Source organism: Microtus oregoni, unplaced genomic scaffold (assembly GCF_018167655.1).
Source record: "Microtus oregoni isolate MIOR12 unplaced genomic scaffold, Mior012 000142F_ref0000161, whole genome shotgun sequence".
Taxonomy (NCBI): domain Eukaryota; kingdom Metazoa; phylum Chordata; class Mammalia; order Rodentia; family Cricetidae; genus Microtus; species Microtus oregoni.
In genome coordinates this window covers 1,171,264-1,191,436 of record NW_024544792.1, presented here as the reverse complement: position 1 = coordinate 1,191,436, position 20,173 = coordinate 1,171,264, and the positions used below count along the sequence as shown (strand labels likewise).

At 41.5% G+C, this 20,173-nt stretch overlaps 1 protein-coding gene across 1 annotated transcript in view; it reads right to left on the bottom strand.

Moving 5' to 3' along the window:
* The window catches only part of LOC121444809 (fibronectin type III domain containing protein 3C1-like), a 51,420-nt gene that overhangs the window by 28,744 nt on the left and 2,503 nt on the right, over positions 1-20,173 (bottom strand). Inside the window, exon 2 of the mRNA XM_041646715.1 lies at positions 1,073-1,149. Within this exon, the coding sequence (XP_041502649.1) occupies positions 1,073-1,149 (77 nt within the window). The remainder of the gene's footprint in view (positions 1-1,072; positions 1,150-20,173) is intronic.

The window sequence follows — 20,173 nt, the reverse complement described above, 5'->3', positions numbered from 1 at the left end:
TCCTGGACCTCACTATGTACGAGGCTGGTTTTGAACTCACAGAGATCTGCCTTCCTCTGCCTCCCAAGTGCTGTGATCAAAGGTCTACACACCAGAACCATTTCTATTTTCCCATTTTTTGCTTATTGTTAAAGTGCTTCATTATCCTCATAGGTTGTAGTCACTCATTTATAAGCATGTGTTCATTTTCAAACCTCTTTGTGAGTATAAACAGCACTATAAGTTATAGAATATTATGTATATGATTCATATATCATTCCAAAGTTGTAAAAATAAATCTGTCTGATAAATTAAAGAATTTACTTATTGAAGTATTCGAAGTAAAATGCTGAATGTAAGCACAGGTGCTCTCGTATTTTGATTAGGCAATTTATTATTATTATTACAAATTTTCACCTCCTCCCCTCTGATTAGGCAATTTCTTACAAGTAATTTTGTTTAGAATTAAAATACACTATATTGACTCCTTTGGCATGTTTTGCATCTACACCACCATGCAATATACACAAATAAATAAGCCATGAAGCAAAGACTTTGAGGAAGGATAACAAGACATCTTCTCAAGTGTATATTTTCAAGACCATTGGATATTTTCTTATTCTCAGTAGGAGTGTTATCCATCTTTTCGTTTTAGGTGCACAAATAATTGTGTGAGGAATTTTTTTAAAAGTTTTTCTTAGGCCTTTAAGAATGAAATACTACTGAGTTGAAAATACCATGTCATTTTAAGGACCAAAGATTGTACGTTTTCAGAAGCCATTACTGTGAGAATTATAATGGTAAGGTCAATTAACAAACTCTACAAAGCAAGGGAAGATTATTAGATATGCCTTGATATAAATTCAGTAAACAATGAGATATCGCTTATGAGGCAATCTAAGGGAGGCTTGGTTAAAGCCAATCATTTGAAATAATTACAGTTAAAGATTTATTTAAAAGCAAAATTGAAAGAAATGACAACAGTAAATAAATAAATAAATATTTCTGAAAACCTTTTATCACACACTGGCATAGCAAAAATATTAGATGATAATATAGTGCTAGACACCAAATAAAAACCGCATTAGCATACCTGAGATGTGTAACCAGGAGGAAGGTATATTGGTTGCAAATTACTGTTTGGAGCTATCATGGGTATGTCTTCTGGTCCTAGAAAATTATTAATGAAGTTTAAACAAAGTCCATTACAGAATCCAGCTATGTTTGCATAGTGAAAATCAGCACTGAGCTTCAACAATAGCTACTTTGAAAGGATATTGTCGCATATTCACAAAACCCATTGCCAAAGTATTGAAGAATCACTAGAAATTCATTTCAACCAATGGAACATCATTAAAGAACATCATGAGGACTTGTAAATTATGTCTTCTAAAAATGTTGACAAGCTCACTATGAATGAAAATGAGCTATCAGCTTTCTGCTAGTGTTCTCTCACTTAGCATGGTTATATTGCCTAAAGTTTTTCTCTGCATCATAAAATAATTTCTTGCAGTGATATTGCCTAATAAAATGAAAGGAATTTTTATTTTAGGGCTTCCTTCCAATAATATTAAAGTGAATATACAGGCATATATTGTGTAACAAGTGTCAATGAGATAGCGGCCTGTAAGAGAGCTAGGAGGGTATATAGGATAGTTTGGAGGGAGGGAAGGATAGGGGGAATGACGTAGTTATAGTATAATCTCAAAAGAAAGGAAATAATTACAAAAGTGAACTATTGGACTGGAGGGATGGATCAGTGGGTAAGAACACGCACTGATTTTCCAGAGGATCTAGGTTTCATTCTCAGCTCCCTTGTGATGACTCACAGCCTTTGGTTAACTCTAGTTCCAGGGCATCTGATGCTCACTACTGATGTCCACGAGCATTGCACACACATGGTGCATAGACATCCATGCAGGTAAAACACTCATACACATAACATAAAAATAAAGAAATCTCAAAAACTAAAAAAGTGAACAGGTTTTAGGAAATGACCTAGTATAAATAAGAGCTCAGAACTATACATGTGATGCTGCACTTTTATACCACAAATTTTATTATCTCAACCACACATTTGCATAGCAGCTGAAAATTATATTACAGATACTTATGTGTCTTCTTTCTTTGGGTTATCTGTGTTTTCTTCATTGTTTGAGACAAGGTTTCTCTGTATCACAGCCCTTGCTGTCCTGGAATTCTCTTTGTAGACTAGGCAGGCCTGCAACTCAGAGATATCTGCCTGTTTCTGCTTCCCAAGTGCTGGGATTAAAGGCATGCACCACCACCTGGCTATTTGCAATTTTTACCATTAGTATTTAGTTGTAAGAATACATGTGGTTTTAAGACCCTTGAATGGTAATTTGTGTGGGTTCATGAAGAACATTACATACCAACCATTTAAAATCTTTTCTCAGATGATATTTTCAGAAACTCTGGAGACACGGGTGCAGAGACAAAAAGCCCGACAAGATAAAAAACAGAAATTCCCCCACTTTCAAAATCAGACTGACCAATCAGAATGTCACATCAGTGACTTGAGCTGTCTTAGATAAACATTTAGTCTCTAACTTCTTTTAAACATGATTTAGTTTTATTTTGTGTATATGGGTGTTTAACTTCATGTATGTATGTGGGCCATGTGTTGGTCTGGTACCTGAGCAGAACAGATCTACTGGATCCATGGGATGTCTGGATCCACTGGAATCTGAGTTACAATGGTTGTGGGCCGCTTTGTAGGCCACTGGGAAATAAACCTGGGTCCTCTGCAAGAGCGAACAGACCTCTTTGAGTATAACTTCCGAGGAACCTCAGCACAAATGTCAGTCTCATGAATGAAAGTTGGTGCTACAATGTTTATTTCTTAACAAAATAGATGTTTACTAGTCTATTCAGAAATGAACCCACACAAATTACATGAAATAAGAATAAATAACTTTCCTTTTAAAAAAAACTATTATTCTCTTTCAAGTGGTGATTCTTTCAGAATTTTCTTGCTGCATTTCTATTTTTGCAGCATATTTTCTTTGATCATATATATGTATACACACACACACTATATATATATATATATATATATATATATATATATATATATATATATATATCCCAAACTCCTTCTTTCCAGCTCTCCTCACCCTTCCAAAATATATCCCGTTTCCTTTTCTATCTGCCCACACAGCTGTGAATTTACCTTTTCAGAGTGAGGATCTTTTTGTATCCCAGGAAGCAGCTCACAGTGGTAGCTGTTCCTGGTCTCGATCTTGGAGAGTGTTTGTTTTTTTTCCCCCATGCTACTTCCCTCCTTTCTTTCAACTTTGGCCTCAGATTGAAAAGATGGTTGCCAACTTTGTAGGTTATTGGATCCTGGTCAAGGGGTTACTCCCTGCTGGATACTCCAAACCCTCTGCAATCTTTAGCCCCTCTCCGACCCTCTCTGGCCTCTGGGTAGTATAGCTCTTGCTCCCTCTCCTTTTCTCTCCTCTCCTCTCCTCTCCTCTCCTCTCCTCTCCTCTCCTCTCCTCTCCTCTCCTCTCCTCTCCTCTCCTCTCCTCCCCTCCCCTCCCCTCCCCTCCCCTCCCCTCCCCTCCCCTCCCCTCCCCTCCCCTCCCCTCCCCTCCCCTCCCCTCCCCTCCCCTCCCCTCCCCTCCCCTCCCCTCCCCTCCCCTCCCCTCTCCTCTCCTCTCCTCTCCTCTCCTCTCCTCTTTTCTCCCCCCCTCTCTCTCTTTCATCCCCTCCCTTCTCTCCATCACTTCCTTTTATATTCTCTTCTTTAGCGTCTTTAGCATCTCTGGCACTGTGGAGCCATCTTGCTCTCTACTTGTATTGTTCAGTGACCCTTTCTCTCTGATTCTCTCTCAAGGTGACTAGGAGAAGAACTGGGGTACTGCCCAGATTGAGAGGTCAAGGAATTGTTACTGGGATGCCTGTCATTTATTTTTATGACCTCTCCAGACAATGTCCTATAGGTAATAGGCACACAATGGTCCAATGTCTTCAGAACATCCTGGGCTCTCCTCACCACCATAGGTTTCCAAATTTTCTCCAAATACCTTCAACATCCCCTTTAAGGTATTGTTTGTCTAACCTCTCTTAATTGGGACATTAAGAGTGAAATAAAACCCAGGAAATGGCCTGGCACCAATGTAAATTGAACAACATCTTCCTGTGGTGAATGGCCACCTGACTTGATAAATTCTCAGGGACCTTGATCATTTTAGGACGAGAACCAGAAAGAGGCAGGAAGCTCTCAATGTACAATCTTTCTGCCTCCTCAATGGCTTTTCCTGTGTCAATCCTTTTCCCCTACCTAATTTCTCTTGAAAGAGTCTACCCCCTTCATTCTCCCTTGGAGATTCCACCTTTAGAGCTTCTGCTGATTCTTCCTCCCAAACCATCTCCCATCTGGTAGCTCAACCAGTTGCTCTTGAGTCCAGTGCCTTGCTCTCTGAGGGTTGGCACAAGGTAATAAAGTGGAGAATGCTTCTGTTGTCTAACTCCTCTACACTGCCCTCCTAGCCACAAGAGCATTCTTTCTGTCACCAGCATGAAAGCCCAAGCCGAGATTCTACATTTCATACCCCTATTCATTTTTTCCTTCTATAACGTGAGTCCTATGAACTCATTTCTCATCTTACCCCACTGTCAATTTCCTCTATTAGGAGGGGGCTTGCTTCATAAACTTGCATCAGTACTATGTATTTCTTGACTATCAAATTATCTTCAATTTATCCTTCTGTGTTAGATGGCACCTGAGGGTGACTCCCTCACATCCCTCAATCCTGTTTTTGTCTCTAAAATCAGCCCTATTATATAGGACACAGGCCACCTGACATTTGCCCAATACCATTACCTGGAGCTCATTTCTCTCAGACTTCCTTCTTGATTTATCTCAGTTCTGAAGTATCCATTTTCCTCTGCCAGGCGTCAGGGACTTAAACCCATCACTTCTTATCTCTTTGTGAATATCCTCATGCCCACAAATTCCCAAACAACAACATGCCTGTTCCTGCTGTTTGAAAGCCCAATGTCCCTATCACCTTGTACAAAACCTTTAGACAGTTCTTAATCTACTCACATATACCCAACCTTCTACTATTTATTTTTTATTTTATTCTATTTTATTTTTTTTTGTGTGTTTTTGAGACAGGGTTTCTCTGTGAAACAGTCCTGCCTGTCCTGGAACTTGCCCTGTAGACCAGGCTGGCCTCAAACTCACAGAGATCCAGCTGTCTCTGCCTCCTGAGTGCTGTAATGAAAGGCATTGGACACCACTGTGTGGCCCTTCTACTATTTTCCAACAGACCCCCAGGCATCAATTCTGTTTTTAGTCTTGGGCTCAATGTTGCCTTCTTCACCATTATCCTCTAGCAAATCTTGGAACTTTCTCCGTTCACATGGATCATCCCGGAGTCTAACTTCTCTCAGAGACTTACCTGGATTGTTCTCCACGGAGATTTGGGGATGGCTCCTACCACTTGGAAAGAGTTCTTCAAGGGCACTCTGTTCCTGTTCTGTCTTCTCTCCTCTCTCTTGCTCCCATTCTCCCTCTTTCTCCTCCCAAGTATTCTCGTCTTCCGACAACATTCTACTATATGACATAGTAGAACTGTTGTGTACTCGATACCAGTTCCTAAGACTGAGAGAGCCCTTCTTGCAGTCTGAAGTCTCAGAGACTACTTCCTGCTACAGGTCTCCAGCGTTGTGCGCCTCTCCCAACCTTTTTATGCTGCATTCAAAGATGATCTCATGGTCACCTGGTTTCCACTCCAGATACACTCAGAGGTCTTATCACCCTGAAACAGGCCCTCAGGAAGTTCTGCCTTTGGGCTCCCCACCCCTCCTGACCTTTCTTTACCTTTACCTCTGTAGTGATCTTAACCAGGTCTTAGTTCTTCAAGCCCAACCAGTATTTCTTTAAACAAATTGAAGTATATATCAACGTGGCCCCTTATGCCACAATGTTCTAGAAACTGCCATCCTGCTCATCCTTAGACTTTTCAGAGTTACTTTTCCCTCAACATCTTTTTTTTTCTCTTCTCTCACCTGTGTGCAACATGAGTAGCCATCTTTCACTCTCCTGCACTTCTTCCTTTTGCTCCGAGTCTTGTTACACCACGCTTTTCTAAACTGTAGTTTCTCTCCAGTTCTGCCCTTCACTCAACCCTAGCTACTCTTCTCTCAAATACAGATAACTTCTTTCCTGTAGCTCAATACTTCACAATTACTCTAGGACAATGGAGGGCTCATTAAGGTTTTTTACTACCTCCCATTCCTAGACCTTTGGATTGGTTCATTGAGGGTAGTTTTCTCAGGGAAGGCCCTTATTATGCTAGCTATGATAACAATTTGAGATTGTTATTTTAACTGGTACCATGGGGTACCATGATGATCTTGACTGCTTCCCCCAGTTGGTGGCAGAGGCAGGCCCTCTCCTTTATCAGACTAATTTTCAGTAGGCTGAGTTCTTTGCACTCATTATGGTTGCAAACCTGGCTAGATATAGCACAGTTAGCGTCTATACTCGCTCTAAATATACTTATGACATCATTCATTCAAGCGCTCCAACGTGGAGAGTGTAGTGTTTCCTTACTTCAAAGGACACCTTGTTATTACCAGGAAATGTGTCCTGTGTCCTTGAAGCAGCCCCATTGCTAAATGTTCCACTTTGGGGCAAAGACTGCCTAATCCTGGGCCTGCTGGCTGGCCAAGGGCTAGGATGTACCCTACTGTCTTTCCCCTTTGACTCCTCTTCTCTCCTTTTCAAACTTTTCATAGCATTGAAACAGCTCAGATCCACTAAAGCCAACCTTTGAGAAGCCTACTAGTATCTTAACAACCTAGTACCTCCTCCTCAACTGAAAAACCTTTTCTTTGCCCTAAAAAGAGGCCACTTTCCCTTCTGAAATGTCCTTTAGTAAACGTGTTCATTTCACCCTCATATGAAAGAATACTTATAGGATCTCTGTAAACAGTGTAACATCTGTCATAAAGTTTCTTCATGAGCTACTATTGGGACTCCCACCTTTTCAAACACATCTATGTATGGTTAAGTTCATACACCAAAAAGCCATATCAATTACTTCCTGGTAGTAGTTGGAGTTGACACTTTCAAATGTTGGGTAGAGGCTTTCCCTACTACTAACAAATTTACTTCCAGTGTGGCCTCTAGGCTACTAAGCAAAATTCTTTCTCACTTATGGGTACAGGCCTTCCATTTAATTTGAAAATGGCTCTGAATTAGTTTTTCAAATAACTCAATGGATCAGCTGTGCCCTAAACATTTCTATAGTCCTTATATTCCCTTATTTTCCTTTGGGAAAGGAGTGAGTGTGCGTGTGTGTGAGCGCGTGCGAGAGAGAGAATGGCATCTTCAAAACAATCTAGCCTGCTTCTCGAATTACATAAAGACTGGATTTTTTTCCTGCTCTCAGCATTAATCATATTTCCTGAGGTTATCTATAACCCCCTCATTCCCAGTCCTTCTGAGTTTAATGTATAGGCACTCCCTTTTGCCCACACCTCCTTCTAATTTGAACCCATCAAAAGATCCTCCTTCTTCACATCACTATTTTACTTTCTTAAGACCCTGCTGTAGTCCTTTATTAATTCCCACACCCCCAATCCAATTCCTAACCCACTAGACTTCTCCTTGCTTCTTGTATCTTGCGATGTTGTTTTCATTTTTGTTTCGGTGAGCCCTCTAAAGCCCATATATGAGAGTCCACATTGGCTCCTTCTAACCACCCCTATCTCATCCAAATGTTAAGATTGCTCCCATTGGTACCAGTTGTCCTCCATAAAGAAAGTCCCCTCTGCCCCTGGGAATCCGAATACAGTTACTAAATAATCTTCCACCTGCACAGGACCTACCTTGATCTGCCTCATCTGCATCCTAGAGGATATGGAGTGATGCATCCACTCCTGTCTACTCCCTAACCCTGTCGCTGACCTTTGTCATGTCCCTCCCTCTCAGACAGGATTCTGGGTTCTGACCTAAACCTGACTGTTTCACTGCAGATTTCCTGAAAACCTTTAATGATGCCATCCACTCATCTCATTGGTTCTGACATCACTTGCCTCCAGTAACCAAGGCTTTCCTGAGACCTATCACTGCCTAGCTCTCTTCAGAATTGCGATTCCACCATGCCCGACAGGAAGCTGATGAATCTGAGTAGACGCATGAGGATGGCTGGAATGGAGATAAAGATTTCTGCAAATAGGCCACCAAAATTAGTTTCCAGAGATTTGCCTCTCCATAACTTCCTCAGTGTCTCTTCATTGGCAGCAATAAAAAGGCCTTTGCCTGACCTGCCAAGACTGCCTATGCAACTCCTGACCAATCTCGCCCATTTCCTTGGATTTCGGCAACTTTGAATCTGATCATTGCGACCTTACACTTACCACTCTTGCTCCAACTCACTGCATTAACATACCTTTCCTTGTTTGATCTGAAGAACTTAGAACAACTGAACATCCAACCACAATCCAGATCAGTTGACTGCCAAGGAAGAGATTTGCTTTCTGACGTCTTCCTCTGTCTTACTTTCCCCAGCCTCTATTCATCTTCTGTCCTTTTCTTCCCTAAAATCTTCTGCTCTTGTTATTAAATTTATACACATAATGGCTCTTAAATTCTTTCCCTAAGATATTTTCAACTTATCCTTGGATTTGTCCCCTCCATACTGTCCTGCCACCCATATGCTGTCTCTCACAGCCCTAGCCTTTGGACCCTCCACTCCCCTCTGCACACTCACTCCTAACACCAAATATGGGCACTCAGGGAAGCTCTTCCATATATACTGCTATGCATTTTCCACTGCCTGGCATACACCACTGGAATCTTTAGGATTTGCAGCTCCCAAGGACACATGTGTCTTTCTGTTAACTGTACAAGGGTCTGTACTCTTAACTTCCTTGTGTTCCCAATCTCAACCTTCCCTCCTGACACACAAACCTCTTTCCATGTCTTGACATCTGTTAATACATACTGGACTGTGAAGGTGATCATCATCCTTGAAATCTTGGGGGTTCTGATGAAAGTTGGTATGGGGAACTCCAACCTGCGAGTAACCCTTCACCTGTTAACACCTCTTTTCAAACAAGTATTAGGGTCTCAAAGATGTTACATATCAGCTCCTGCCATTTCAAGACCATATCTGTTCCCTAGCTGCTGCTCCTGTGCAGGGTATCAGTATCCTGGAGTCCACCCATAGGTCTCTATGTGCACTTCTGAAAGAACAGTTCTATTTCTTTATCAGAAAGTCAGCTCTGGTAGAGATGGACCATAAAGGATAAGGAATAGAGCCACTGCCTTTCTGCAGGTCCCCACTCAGGGTTAGCATCTTCATTGTCCCAGATGTTTTCCTTTCTGTCTCTTTTATCCTCATCATCCTGTGTTCCTCTGCCTTCCTGCTTATGAACCTCTTCCATAAGTTTTAGTTTAAAGAACCACTTTAGTTCCTTCCAGGGCAGTGAACTCTCAAGAACACCCAAAGCTATGCTTTTCTTTGAGACCCCTCTTTCGAGGACTAATGGCCCTTGCCTAGCAGGAGGTACCATGAGAGACTTGGTTTCTCTGGCTTTCTACTGAGACTGAATTGAGTTTCAAGTCTCATGATCAAGTTGTCTTGAAACCAGTCCCATTTTTTTCTGTTTTGAGGCTGTCAACTGATGAATGAAGGTACCCAGGATGCTTTGCCCCCACAACATCTGAGTCCACAGAACACGGGGTAATTTTGATGATATGTGTCAAAACCATGTTCTTTCTTTTGGATTCAGTTGAAATTGATTAATCCTGTTGTAATTCACTATCAGGGAAGAACTACAGGAGTTTCCTTCCTTTTGAAGTCAATAAAGGACAATGTGAAATTCCCCCAATCACACCCTTATTTACCATTTTCTTCCAGGACCTTATCCATATAGACTCATTTCTTGCCTTTCCCTGCTCTCCCTTTTGCTTACCAGGGAGGGCATTACACTATAAACTTGGGGCATTTCAAATTGTCCTCTCATGCTACGCTGTAATGATGGAGACCCTCATTTATTCCTTGATCTTAACTGAGGCTCCTAGCATGACCACCCTTGTATAAGACATAAATTTGTACAGAATTACCCGTCATCACCAGTTGTCTCTCATCTCTCACAAACCTTTCTTAACACATTTTGATAACAAAATACTCATTTCTCCCCTTAGAGCTCTAGGTATCAATGCCATCATGTTTCATTAACTTGTTTCTGTTAGTATTATTTCTGAGAACTCCCTCCACAGCATGCCTGTCCTTACATTCTGGAAACCCAAGGGTCCTACTCCTTGTGCGCCCAACCTTCTAGTAGTCCTTAGCCCTGAGGTCATCCTTTCTCAAATACCTACTGGTTACTACTTCACATGGTTCTTCTTCACCATTACCTTCCTCTTCAAGTCCTGTGATATTTTCCCTGACACTGACTCAATTTCTTCTAATAACTTACCTTGACTAACCTCTCACAGGGATTCTTAGAGTCCACTGCTTTGGACTAACTTTGTCAAAGCCTCTTTTCTCCCCCCCAGCACCCTTCTTCAAGACATAGAAGGGTTCCTCCTGTTCTTCCTCCTCCTATCCCCTCTTATGGGGCCATCAGTTGGGTTAACTGTTCATTGGTTCCCACAAACTCTGTGGTCCCCACCCCTTATTTCCTCCTTTCTCACCTGTCTGCCTCCATACCACCAAAACCTCATATCACCCTGTTAATCTCAAGGGGGCTTCTTCACCATGTGTTTTTCTCCTTTGCCTCCTTCACAGCATCTGAATCAGGTCTAGTCAACAACTGAATTAATCCCAACCTGTAGGCTGCTTCTGTAAACACACTGATGCTATGTGTCATTGCTTGCGTATTTAGTCTGTAACTTCAGGCAACTATTATTCCCCACAGCCTTCAAGCTATTTTTCATCCATTTGTTTTTTCCTGTCCTCACCTCTATTTCCTCCTTTTGCCTCCAGTCTTGTCCCAAGGGCTATCTATCCCCTATAAACTCAGTACAGTTCTGCCCTCAGGTATCCCTACTACCCCGCTCCCAGTCACGACTGCATGCTTCTTATGAGCCTCACATACCTCACAATTAATCCCTGAGGGTAGATGAGGCCCTTAAGTTTGTTTACCAACATAATACCACTTCCAATTCTGAGACACTGGATAAGTTGATTGATGTTAGAACCCTCAAGGTTCCCCCTTGTTGTGTTCCCATTGTTGAGTGATATCATGAGAATCTCGACTGCTTCCATTCTCCGTGAGTGGAGGAGACAAACTTCCTCTTTCCTAAGACCACTCCTCAGCAGGCATAGCTTCCTGCAGTCAATCATCAGGGTCTTACCACAGCCTGGAACACTGCTGTCATCATCTATCATGACTCTCTATACACCTATAGCATCACTCATTCCATCTTCTAGATCTGAAGAGAATCACATTTCCTTACACCAAAACCATCACCATTATCAATGAGAGGCTTCTTTTCTCCTCCTGGAAGCATCCATTTGCCACAAAGGGATGCTATTACGTACTGCAATGCCATTAAACAGGCAAGGCTTTGGCACCTTTGGAAATTGAATGACCTATCACTGTGTTGTCCTGGCAGTCTAGGACCAGGATATTCCACTATCTCTTTCCTTTGTACACATCACTTCTCTCCTCACCTCACCCCATCTCACAGGCAGAAATTCAATCAGACTTTGATTTTTCAGGATCCTTTATTGAACCTCACCTAGGCTGCATCGAGAAGAAAAGAAGGACTGTTGGAATCCTGTCTGATCCCCTTCTCTGTCCGTTCTGTTGCTACTCTCCCTCCCCCTCAGACAGGGCTCCTTACTTGCATACCTTAACCAGACTGTCTTACTCCCCACCAGTCCTGTTAAGTCCTGTAACTCCTCCCTGTTCTCCTCATGTTGGTACGGTTTTCATGTGTCCACGGTGACAGATCAGTTCTGACCCCGTATCTGCTTGGCTTCCTTCAGCAGGGAAACTGTGCTATGCCTAGTAGAAAAACCATGAAATCGATTATGTGCTTGGCATGACTTGAGTTGAGGCAACGATTTCTGCAATCAGGCAGTGAAATAAATTTTCAGAGATATCTGACCAGCCTGCAAACCTTTCAACATCTCCCCAGGAGGCCATAGCAAAGGCACTTTGCTTGGCCTGCCAAGTCACCCTTGGAGACATCTAGTCTTCACTCTACAACTGCTCCCTCACTATGCTTTCTTTTTTCCTCTGTATTAACCTCCACTCTCTCTTTAAAGACATGCTCTCTTGATGCATTCCTGGTTGTCTTTGAACTAACTGTGTAGACCAAGCTGTCACTGAACTCATAGAGATCGACCTGCCTCTCTGTTCTGATCCTGGAATTAAAGGTGGTGCTCCACCAAGCCCAGCCACTCAACGCACCTCTTTCTCTTCAGTCTGGTGAACTCCTTAGATGAACCAAACTCTCAAACCTTTAAGCAATCAGAGACCCAAGCCTGATCCCTCAGCTTCCAAGGAAGAGCTCTGTCCTGACTTTCCTTCCTCATGTCGTACTTTTCCACCCTTATTTCACTTCTGCCCATTTACAACTCCATCTCCAACTGATATTTCATTCTTCCCCACAATTTCTCTAAAATCCTATTATTGTAAAATCCATTAACTTCAACTTAACATTGGAAGTGTCCCTGTCCAGAATACCATTCCCCCTTTGTACCCTGTCACAGTCCTAGCCTTTGGACCTTTCCTCACCCTCTGGCTCATTCACTCTTAACACCAAATGTGAACACTCGGAAAGTTCTTCCAGATATCCTGCTTTGACGTTTCCACTGCTTGACCTACACCTCTGGAAACTTTTAGATTTGTAGCTCCCAGGCATTCATGTTTCTTCCTGTTAAAAGTACAAGGGTTTGCACTCATACATTTCTCTGCCTCCTAATCTCACTCTTCCCTCCTGACACACAAATCTCAACCTATACCTTGACCTCTGAGAGGACATAGTGGTCTGTGAAGGTATCTTCCTCTTAGTAATCTTGGGGTTCTGATGAAAGTGGGTATCGGGACCTCCAACCTGTGAGTAAGCCCTCACCAGTTAACACTTCAAACAAGTATTAGAGTCTCAAAGATGTTGTACATCAACTCCCGGCATTTCCAGACCAGATCAGATCCCTGGCTGCTCCCATGCAGGATGGCAATATATTGGAGGCCTCCCATAGGGCTATGTGTGTTCTTCTGAAAGAACAGTGTACTTTTTTATTTTTATTTTTTTATTTTTCAAAAATTTACACTTCTTCCCCTCCTCCCACTCCCCTTCTGCTCCCCCACTCACCCTTCTCCCTCCCCTTTCCTGCTTGAGAGAGGGCAGGGAATCCTGCCCTATGGGAAGTCCAAGGTCCTCCCCCTACATCTAGGCCTAGGAAGCTGTGCATCCATATAGACTAGGGTCCCAAAAAGCTATAACATGCCATAAAAACAACTCCCAGTGCCTTTATCAATGGCTTCTCAGTCAGTCCCCATTGTCAGTTACAATCAGAGAGTCCAGTTTGATCACATGCTCGTTCAGTCCCAGTCCACCTGGATTTGGTGAGCTCCCATTAGAATAGGCACACTGAGAACTCAAGAACAATGGCAATGGGTTTCTGATCCTACTGCACGTACTGGCTTTGTGGGAGCCTAGGCAGTTTGGATGCTCAACTTACCTGACCTGGATGGAGGTGGGGGTTCCTTGGACTTCCCACAGGGCAGGGAACCCTGATTGCTCTTTGGGCTGAGGAGGGGGGGGACTTAATTGGGGGAGGGGGAGGGAAATGGGAGGCGGTGGCGGGGAAGAGACAGAAATCTTTAATAAATAAATAAATTAAAAATAAATAAATAAATAAATAAATAATAAAAAAAGAATAGGCACACTGTCTCAGTTGGTGGACCAACCCCTGACGTTCCTGACTTCCTTGCTCATCTTCTCCCTCCTTTTGCCCTTCAATTGGACTTTGGGAGCTCAGTCCGTTGCTCTGATGAGGGTCTCGGTCTCTATCTCCATTTGTCACCAGATGAAGATTCTATGGTTCATATTTGAGATAATCATCAGTGTGATAATGGGGCAAGGACAGTTTCTTTTTCCATCTATTTACATGCAAAATTTAAGATGTCCTTGTTTTTTTTTTTTCTGCTGAGTAGTACTCTAATGTGTATATATTCCACACTTTCTTTTCCATTCTTCCATTGAGGGGCATCTAGGTTGTTTCCAGGTTCTGTCTATTACAAATAATGCTGCTATGAACATAGTTGAATAAATGCTTTTGCAGTATGATTAGGCATCTCTTGGGTATGTTCCCAAGAGTGGTGTTGCTGGATCCTGAGGTAGGTTGATTGCCAATTTCCTGAGAAATCGCCACACTAATTTCCAAAGTGGTTGCACAAGTTTGCATTCCCACCAGCAATGGATGAGTGTTCCCCTTACACCACATCCTCTCCAGCAAAGGCTATCATTAGTGTTTTTGATTTTAGCCATTCTGACAGGTGTAAGATGGTATCTCAAAGTTGTTTTGATTTGCATTTCCTTGATCACTAAGAAAGTTGAACATGACCTCAAGTGTCTTTTGTCTATTTGAACTTCTTCTGTTGAGAATTCTCTGTTCAATTCAGTACCTCATTTTTTTTTTAAACTGGGTTAATTAGAATTTTAAACTGTAGTTTCTTGAGTTCTTTATATATTTTGGAGATCAGACCTTTGTCTGATGTGGGGTTGGTGAAGATCTTCTCCCATTCAGTAGGATGCCTTATTGTCTTAATGACGGTGTCCTTTGCTTTACAGAAGCTTCTCAGCTTCAGGAGGTCCCTTTTATTCAATGTTGTTCTTATTGTCTTTGCTACTGGGGTTATATATAGGAAGTAGTCTCCTGTGCCTATGTGTTGCAGTCTACTTCCAACTTTCTCTTCTATGAGGTTCTGTGTGGTTGGATTTAAATTGAGGTCTTTAATCCATTTGGACTTGAGTTTTGTGCATAGTGATAGATATTGATCTATTTTCACTCTTCTACAGGTTGACATCCAGTTCTTCCATTTGTTGAAGATGCTTTTTTTCTTCCATTGTATACTTTTAGCTTCTTTGTTGAAAGTCAGGTGTTCATAGGTTTGTGGGTTAATATCCAGGTCTTCGATTCAATTCCATTGGTCGATGTATCTGTTTTTATGCCAATACCAAGCTGTTTTCATTACTGTAGCTCTGTAATAGAGTTTGATGTCAGGGATGGTAATGCCTCCAGAAGTTCCTTTATTGTATAGGATTGTTTTGGCTAGCCTGGGTTTTTTGCTTTTCCATATAAAGTTGATTATTGTTCTCTCAAGGTCTGTGAAGAATTTTGTTGGGATTTTGATGGGGATTGTGTTGAATTTATAGATTGCCTTTGGTAGAATTGCCATTTTTACTATGTTGATTTTACCCATCTAAGAGCATGAGAGATCCTTCCATTTTCTGGTGTCTTCTTCAATTTCTTTCTTCAAAGACTTAAATTTCTTGTCAAACAGATCTTTTACTTCCTTGGTTAGAGTTACCCCAAGGTACTTTATGCCATTTGTGTCTATCATGAAAGGGGAAGTTTCTCTGATTTCCCTCTCTGGTCTATCCTTTGTGTATAGGATGGCTACTGATATATTTGAGTTGATCTTGTATCCTGCCACATCATTGAAGGTATTTATCAGCTGTAGGAGTTCTTTGGTAGAGTTTTTGGGGTCACTTATGTACACTATCATATCATCTGCAAATAACAAAAGTTTGACTTCTTCCTTTCTGATTTGAATCCCCTTGATCTTCTTATGTTGTCTTATTGCTATTGCTAGAACTTCAAGCACTATGTTGAAGAGATATGGTGAGAGTGGACAGCCTTGTCTTGTTCCTGATTTTAGTAGAATGGCTTTGAGTTTCTCTCCATTTAATTTTATATTTTATATTAGCTGCTGGCTTTCTGCATATTGCTTTTATTATATTTAGGTATGACCCTTGTATCCCTAATCTCTCCAAGACCTTTATCATAAAGGGGTGTTGTATTTTGTCAAATGCTTTTTCCGCATCTAATGAAATGATCATGTTTTTTTTTCTTTCAGTTTATTTATATGATGGATTACATTGATAGAATTGCATATGTTGAACCATCCCTGCATTTCTGGGATAAAGCCTGCTTGATCATAATGGATAATTTTTTTGATATGTTCTTGGATTAGGTTTGCCAGTTTTTTTGGGGGCGGGGAATATACCCAAGAGATGCCCTGTCATACTACAAAAGTATTTGTTCAACTATGTTCATAGCAGCATTATTTGTAATAGCCAGAATCTGGAAACAACCTAGATGCTCTTCCATGGAAGAATGGATGAAGAAAGTGTGGATTATATACACACTAGGGTACTACGCTGCGGTAAAAAACAGTGACTTCTTGAATTTTGCATGCAAATGGATGGAAATAGAAAACACTATCCTGAGTCAGGCAACCCAGACCCAAAAAGATGAACATGGGATGTACTCACTCATAATCGGTTTTTAGCCATAAATAGAGGACATTGAGCCTATAATTTGCGATCCTAGAGAAGCTAAATAAAAAGGTGAACCCAAAGAAAAACATACAGTTATCCTCTTGGGTATTGGAAGTAGACAAAGTTTGCCAGTATTTTATTGAGACTTTTTGCATCGATGTTCATGAGAGAGATTCGTCTGTAATTCTCTTTCTTGGTTGGGTCTTTGTGTGGTTTTGGAATCAGGGTAACTGTAGCTTCATAAAAAGAGTTTGGCAATGACTCTTCTGTTTCTATTATGTGAAACACATTATGGAGTATAGGTATCAGCTCTTCTTGGAAGTTCTGGTATAATTCTGCATTAAAACCATCTGCTCGTGGGCTTTTTTTGGTTGGGACGTTTTTTATATGACAGCTTCTATTTCCTCATGACTTATAGGTCTATTTAAATTGTTCACCTGGTCTTGATTTAATTTAGGTACATGGTATTTATCTAAAAACAAGTCCATTTCTTTTACATTTTTCAACTTTGTGGCATATAGGCTTTTGTAGTAAGACCTAATGATTCTCTGAATTTCCTCAGTGTCTGTTGTTATGTCCCCCCTTTCATTTCTGATCTTGTTAATTTGCGTGTTCTCTCTCTGTGTTTTGATTAGTTTGGATAAAGGTTGTCATTCTTGTTTACTTTCTCAAAGAACCAGCTGTTTGTTTCATTGATTCTTTGGATTGCTTTCTGTGTTTCTATTTTGTTGATTCCAGCCCTTAGTTTGATTATTTCCAGTCTTCTACTCCTTTTGGGTTAGTCTGCTTCTTTTTTTTTTTTTCTAGAGCTTTCAGCTGTGCTGTTAAGTCTCTAATGTGAGCTTTCTCCATTTTTTTTAAAATGTGGGCACTTAGAGCTATGAACTTTCCTCTTAGCACTGCTTTCATAGTGTCCCATAGGTTTGAGTATGTTGTGTCTTTATTTTCGTTGAATTCAAGGAAGAATTTAATTTCTTTCTTTATTTCTTCGCTGACCCAGGGGTGGTTCACTAGTTGATTGTTCAGTTTCATGAATTTGTAGGTTTTCTGGAGGTAGAATCATTGTTAAATTCTAACTTAATTCCATGGTGAGCTGATAAGACACAGGTAGTTACCAATTTTTTTTTTGTATCTGTAGAAGTTTGCTTTGTTACTGAGTATGTTTTTGAGAAGGTTCCATGAGATGTTGAAAAGAAGATATTTTCTTTCCTATTTGGGTGGAATTTTCTGTAGATGTCTGTTAAGTCCATTTGATTCATTACCTCCATTAGTTCTCTTATTTCTCTGTTAGGTTTCTGTCTGATTGACCTGTCCATTGGTGAGAGAGGAGTGTTGAAGTCTCCTACTATTAGTGTGTGCGGTTTGATGGCTGCCTTGAGTTTTAGTAATGTTTCTTTTACGTACGTGGGTGCTTTTATATTAGGGACATAGATATTTAGGATTGAGACTTCCTCCTGATGAATTGCTCCTGTTATGAGTATAAAGTGCCAATCCCCGTATCTTCTGATTGATTTTAGTTTGAAGTCAATTTTATTAGATATTAGTATAGCCACACCTGCTTGTTTCTTAGGTCCGTTTGATTGAAAAACCTTTTCCCAACCCTTTACTCTGAGGTAATATCTGTCTTTGTGGTTGAGGTGTGTTTCTTGAAAACAGCAGAATGTTGGATCCTGTTTTCCATTCATTTCCTTAACCTGTGCCTTTTTATAGGTGAATTGAGTCCATTGATATTAAGTTATATTCATGACCAGTGCTTTTGTAGTTCTTCCTCCTACCCCCTCATACAGGGCCTTCAGATGGGTTAACTCCTCAGTTGTTCCCACACACCCAGTGGTCCCCATCCCTCCTTTCTCACACATCTGCCCCCACACCATCAAAAACTCACTTGACTCTTTTAATTTCAAGGGGGCTTCTTCACCATGTGCTTTTCACCTTGGCCTCCTGCACAGCCTCTGAATCAGGTCTTAGTTCTTCTAGCCCACTTCTGGAATTTGTCCCAACCTGTAGACTGTTTCTTTACGCAAACAGACGCTATATATTTGACCTGTTGCCTTCTGTCCTTAACTCATAGCAACTGCTATTCATCACAGCTGTCAAACTGTCATCCATCTGTTTTTTCCTGTCCTCTCCTCTATTTCCTCCTTTGCCTCCAGCCTTGTCACATTGGATTTCTCTCCCTTACAAAGGTTGTACAGCTCTGCTCTCAAGTATCCCTGACACTCTGCTCCCAGCCACAGACAACACTCTTCTTGTGACATGCATATACCTCATCATTACTCCATGACAGTAGTCAATTCCCTTAAAGTTTTTTACCACTCCTGTTTCTGGGACCCTGGATAAGTTGATTGATGGTAAAGGGTCTCCCTTGTTGGGTTCCAGTTGTTGAATGGCATTATGAGGATGTCAACTGCTTTCACTCTCAGTGAGTGGAGGAAGCAGTCTTCCTCATCCTGAAGAGGACCCCTCAGCAGGCAGAGCTTACTCAACCTGCCTGTGTCCTACCTTCAGCTTGGCACACTTTGCTCTTTTTTCTCTATACACCCATAGCATCATTCATTCCATGTCCTAGATTTGGAGAAATTCACATTTTTTTACACCAAAGGCCATCACCACCATCAACAAGAGGCTATTTTCCCCCTCCATGAAGCATCCATATTTCCCCAAAGGGATGCTATCCTCCACTGCAAGGGCCATCAGACAACAAAGGCCTTGGCATCCTTGGGAATTGAATGACCCATCGCTATTTTGTCCTAGTAGTCCCTGGCCCGGAAATCCTCCACTATTTCTTTTATTTGCACACATCACTTCTCTCCTCAACCTCACCCCATCATGCACGCAGAAATTCAACAAGAGCTTGAATTTCAGGAGCCCTTCTGGTGTAACTCACCAAAAGTATACACTTTGGTATGCCTCAACTGCATCCCAGAGGACAAGGAGGACTGAAGGCTTACTCTCTGATCCCCTTCCCAGTCTGTCCCTGCTGTTTCTACTCTCCCTACCCTCAGACAGGGTTCCTTACTTGCTTACTTCAACTAGACTGTCTTACTGCCCACCAATCCTGTGATGTCCCATAACTTCTCCATGTTCTCCTCATGTTGGTACTGTGTTCATGTGTCCCTGATGGTAGCTAGTGCTTTCCTGCCCCATATCTGTTTGGCTTTTCTCAATTTTGGCAATTTTCAAGCGCAGAATTTCATTACACCCAGCAGAAAAACTTTGTAATTGCTTATATGCATGAGATGGCTAGAGTTGAGGCAAAATCTTTTGCAATCAGGCCACTATGACTAATTTCCAGAGATGTCTTACCTGCCTACAATCACCTCAATATCTCTTCAGGTGTCCATACCAAAGGCACTTTTGCTGGCTTGCCAAGTCATCCTTGGTGGTGTCTACTCCTCTCTCTACAACTGCACCCTCACTGTGCTTTATCCCTTCCAGTATATGAACCTCCACTCTCTCTTAAAAGACGGCCTCTCAGTGTAGTTGTGGTTGTCCTAGACTCACTATGTAGACTAGGCTGCCACTGAATTCACAAAGATCTACCTGCCTCTGCCTCCACAATGCTGGGATTAAACTTGCGCTCCCCTAATCCCAGCCAGTCAACACATCTCTTCAGTGTGGTGAATCCTTCCACCCACTAAACTGTCAAAGCTTTCATCAATCAGAGATCATAATCTGATG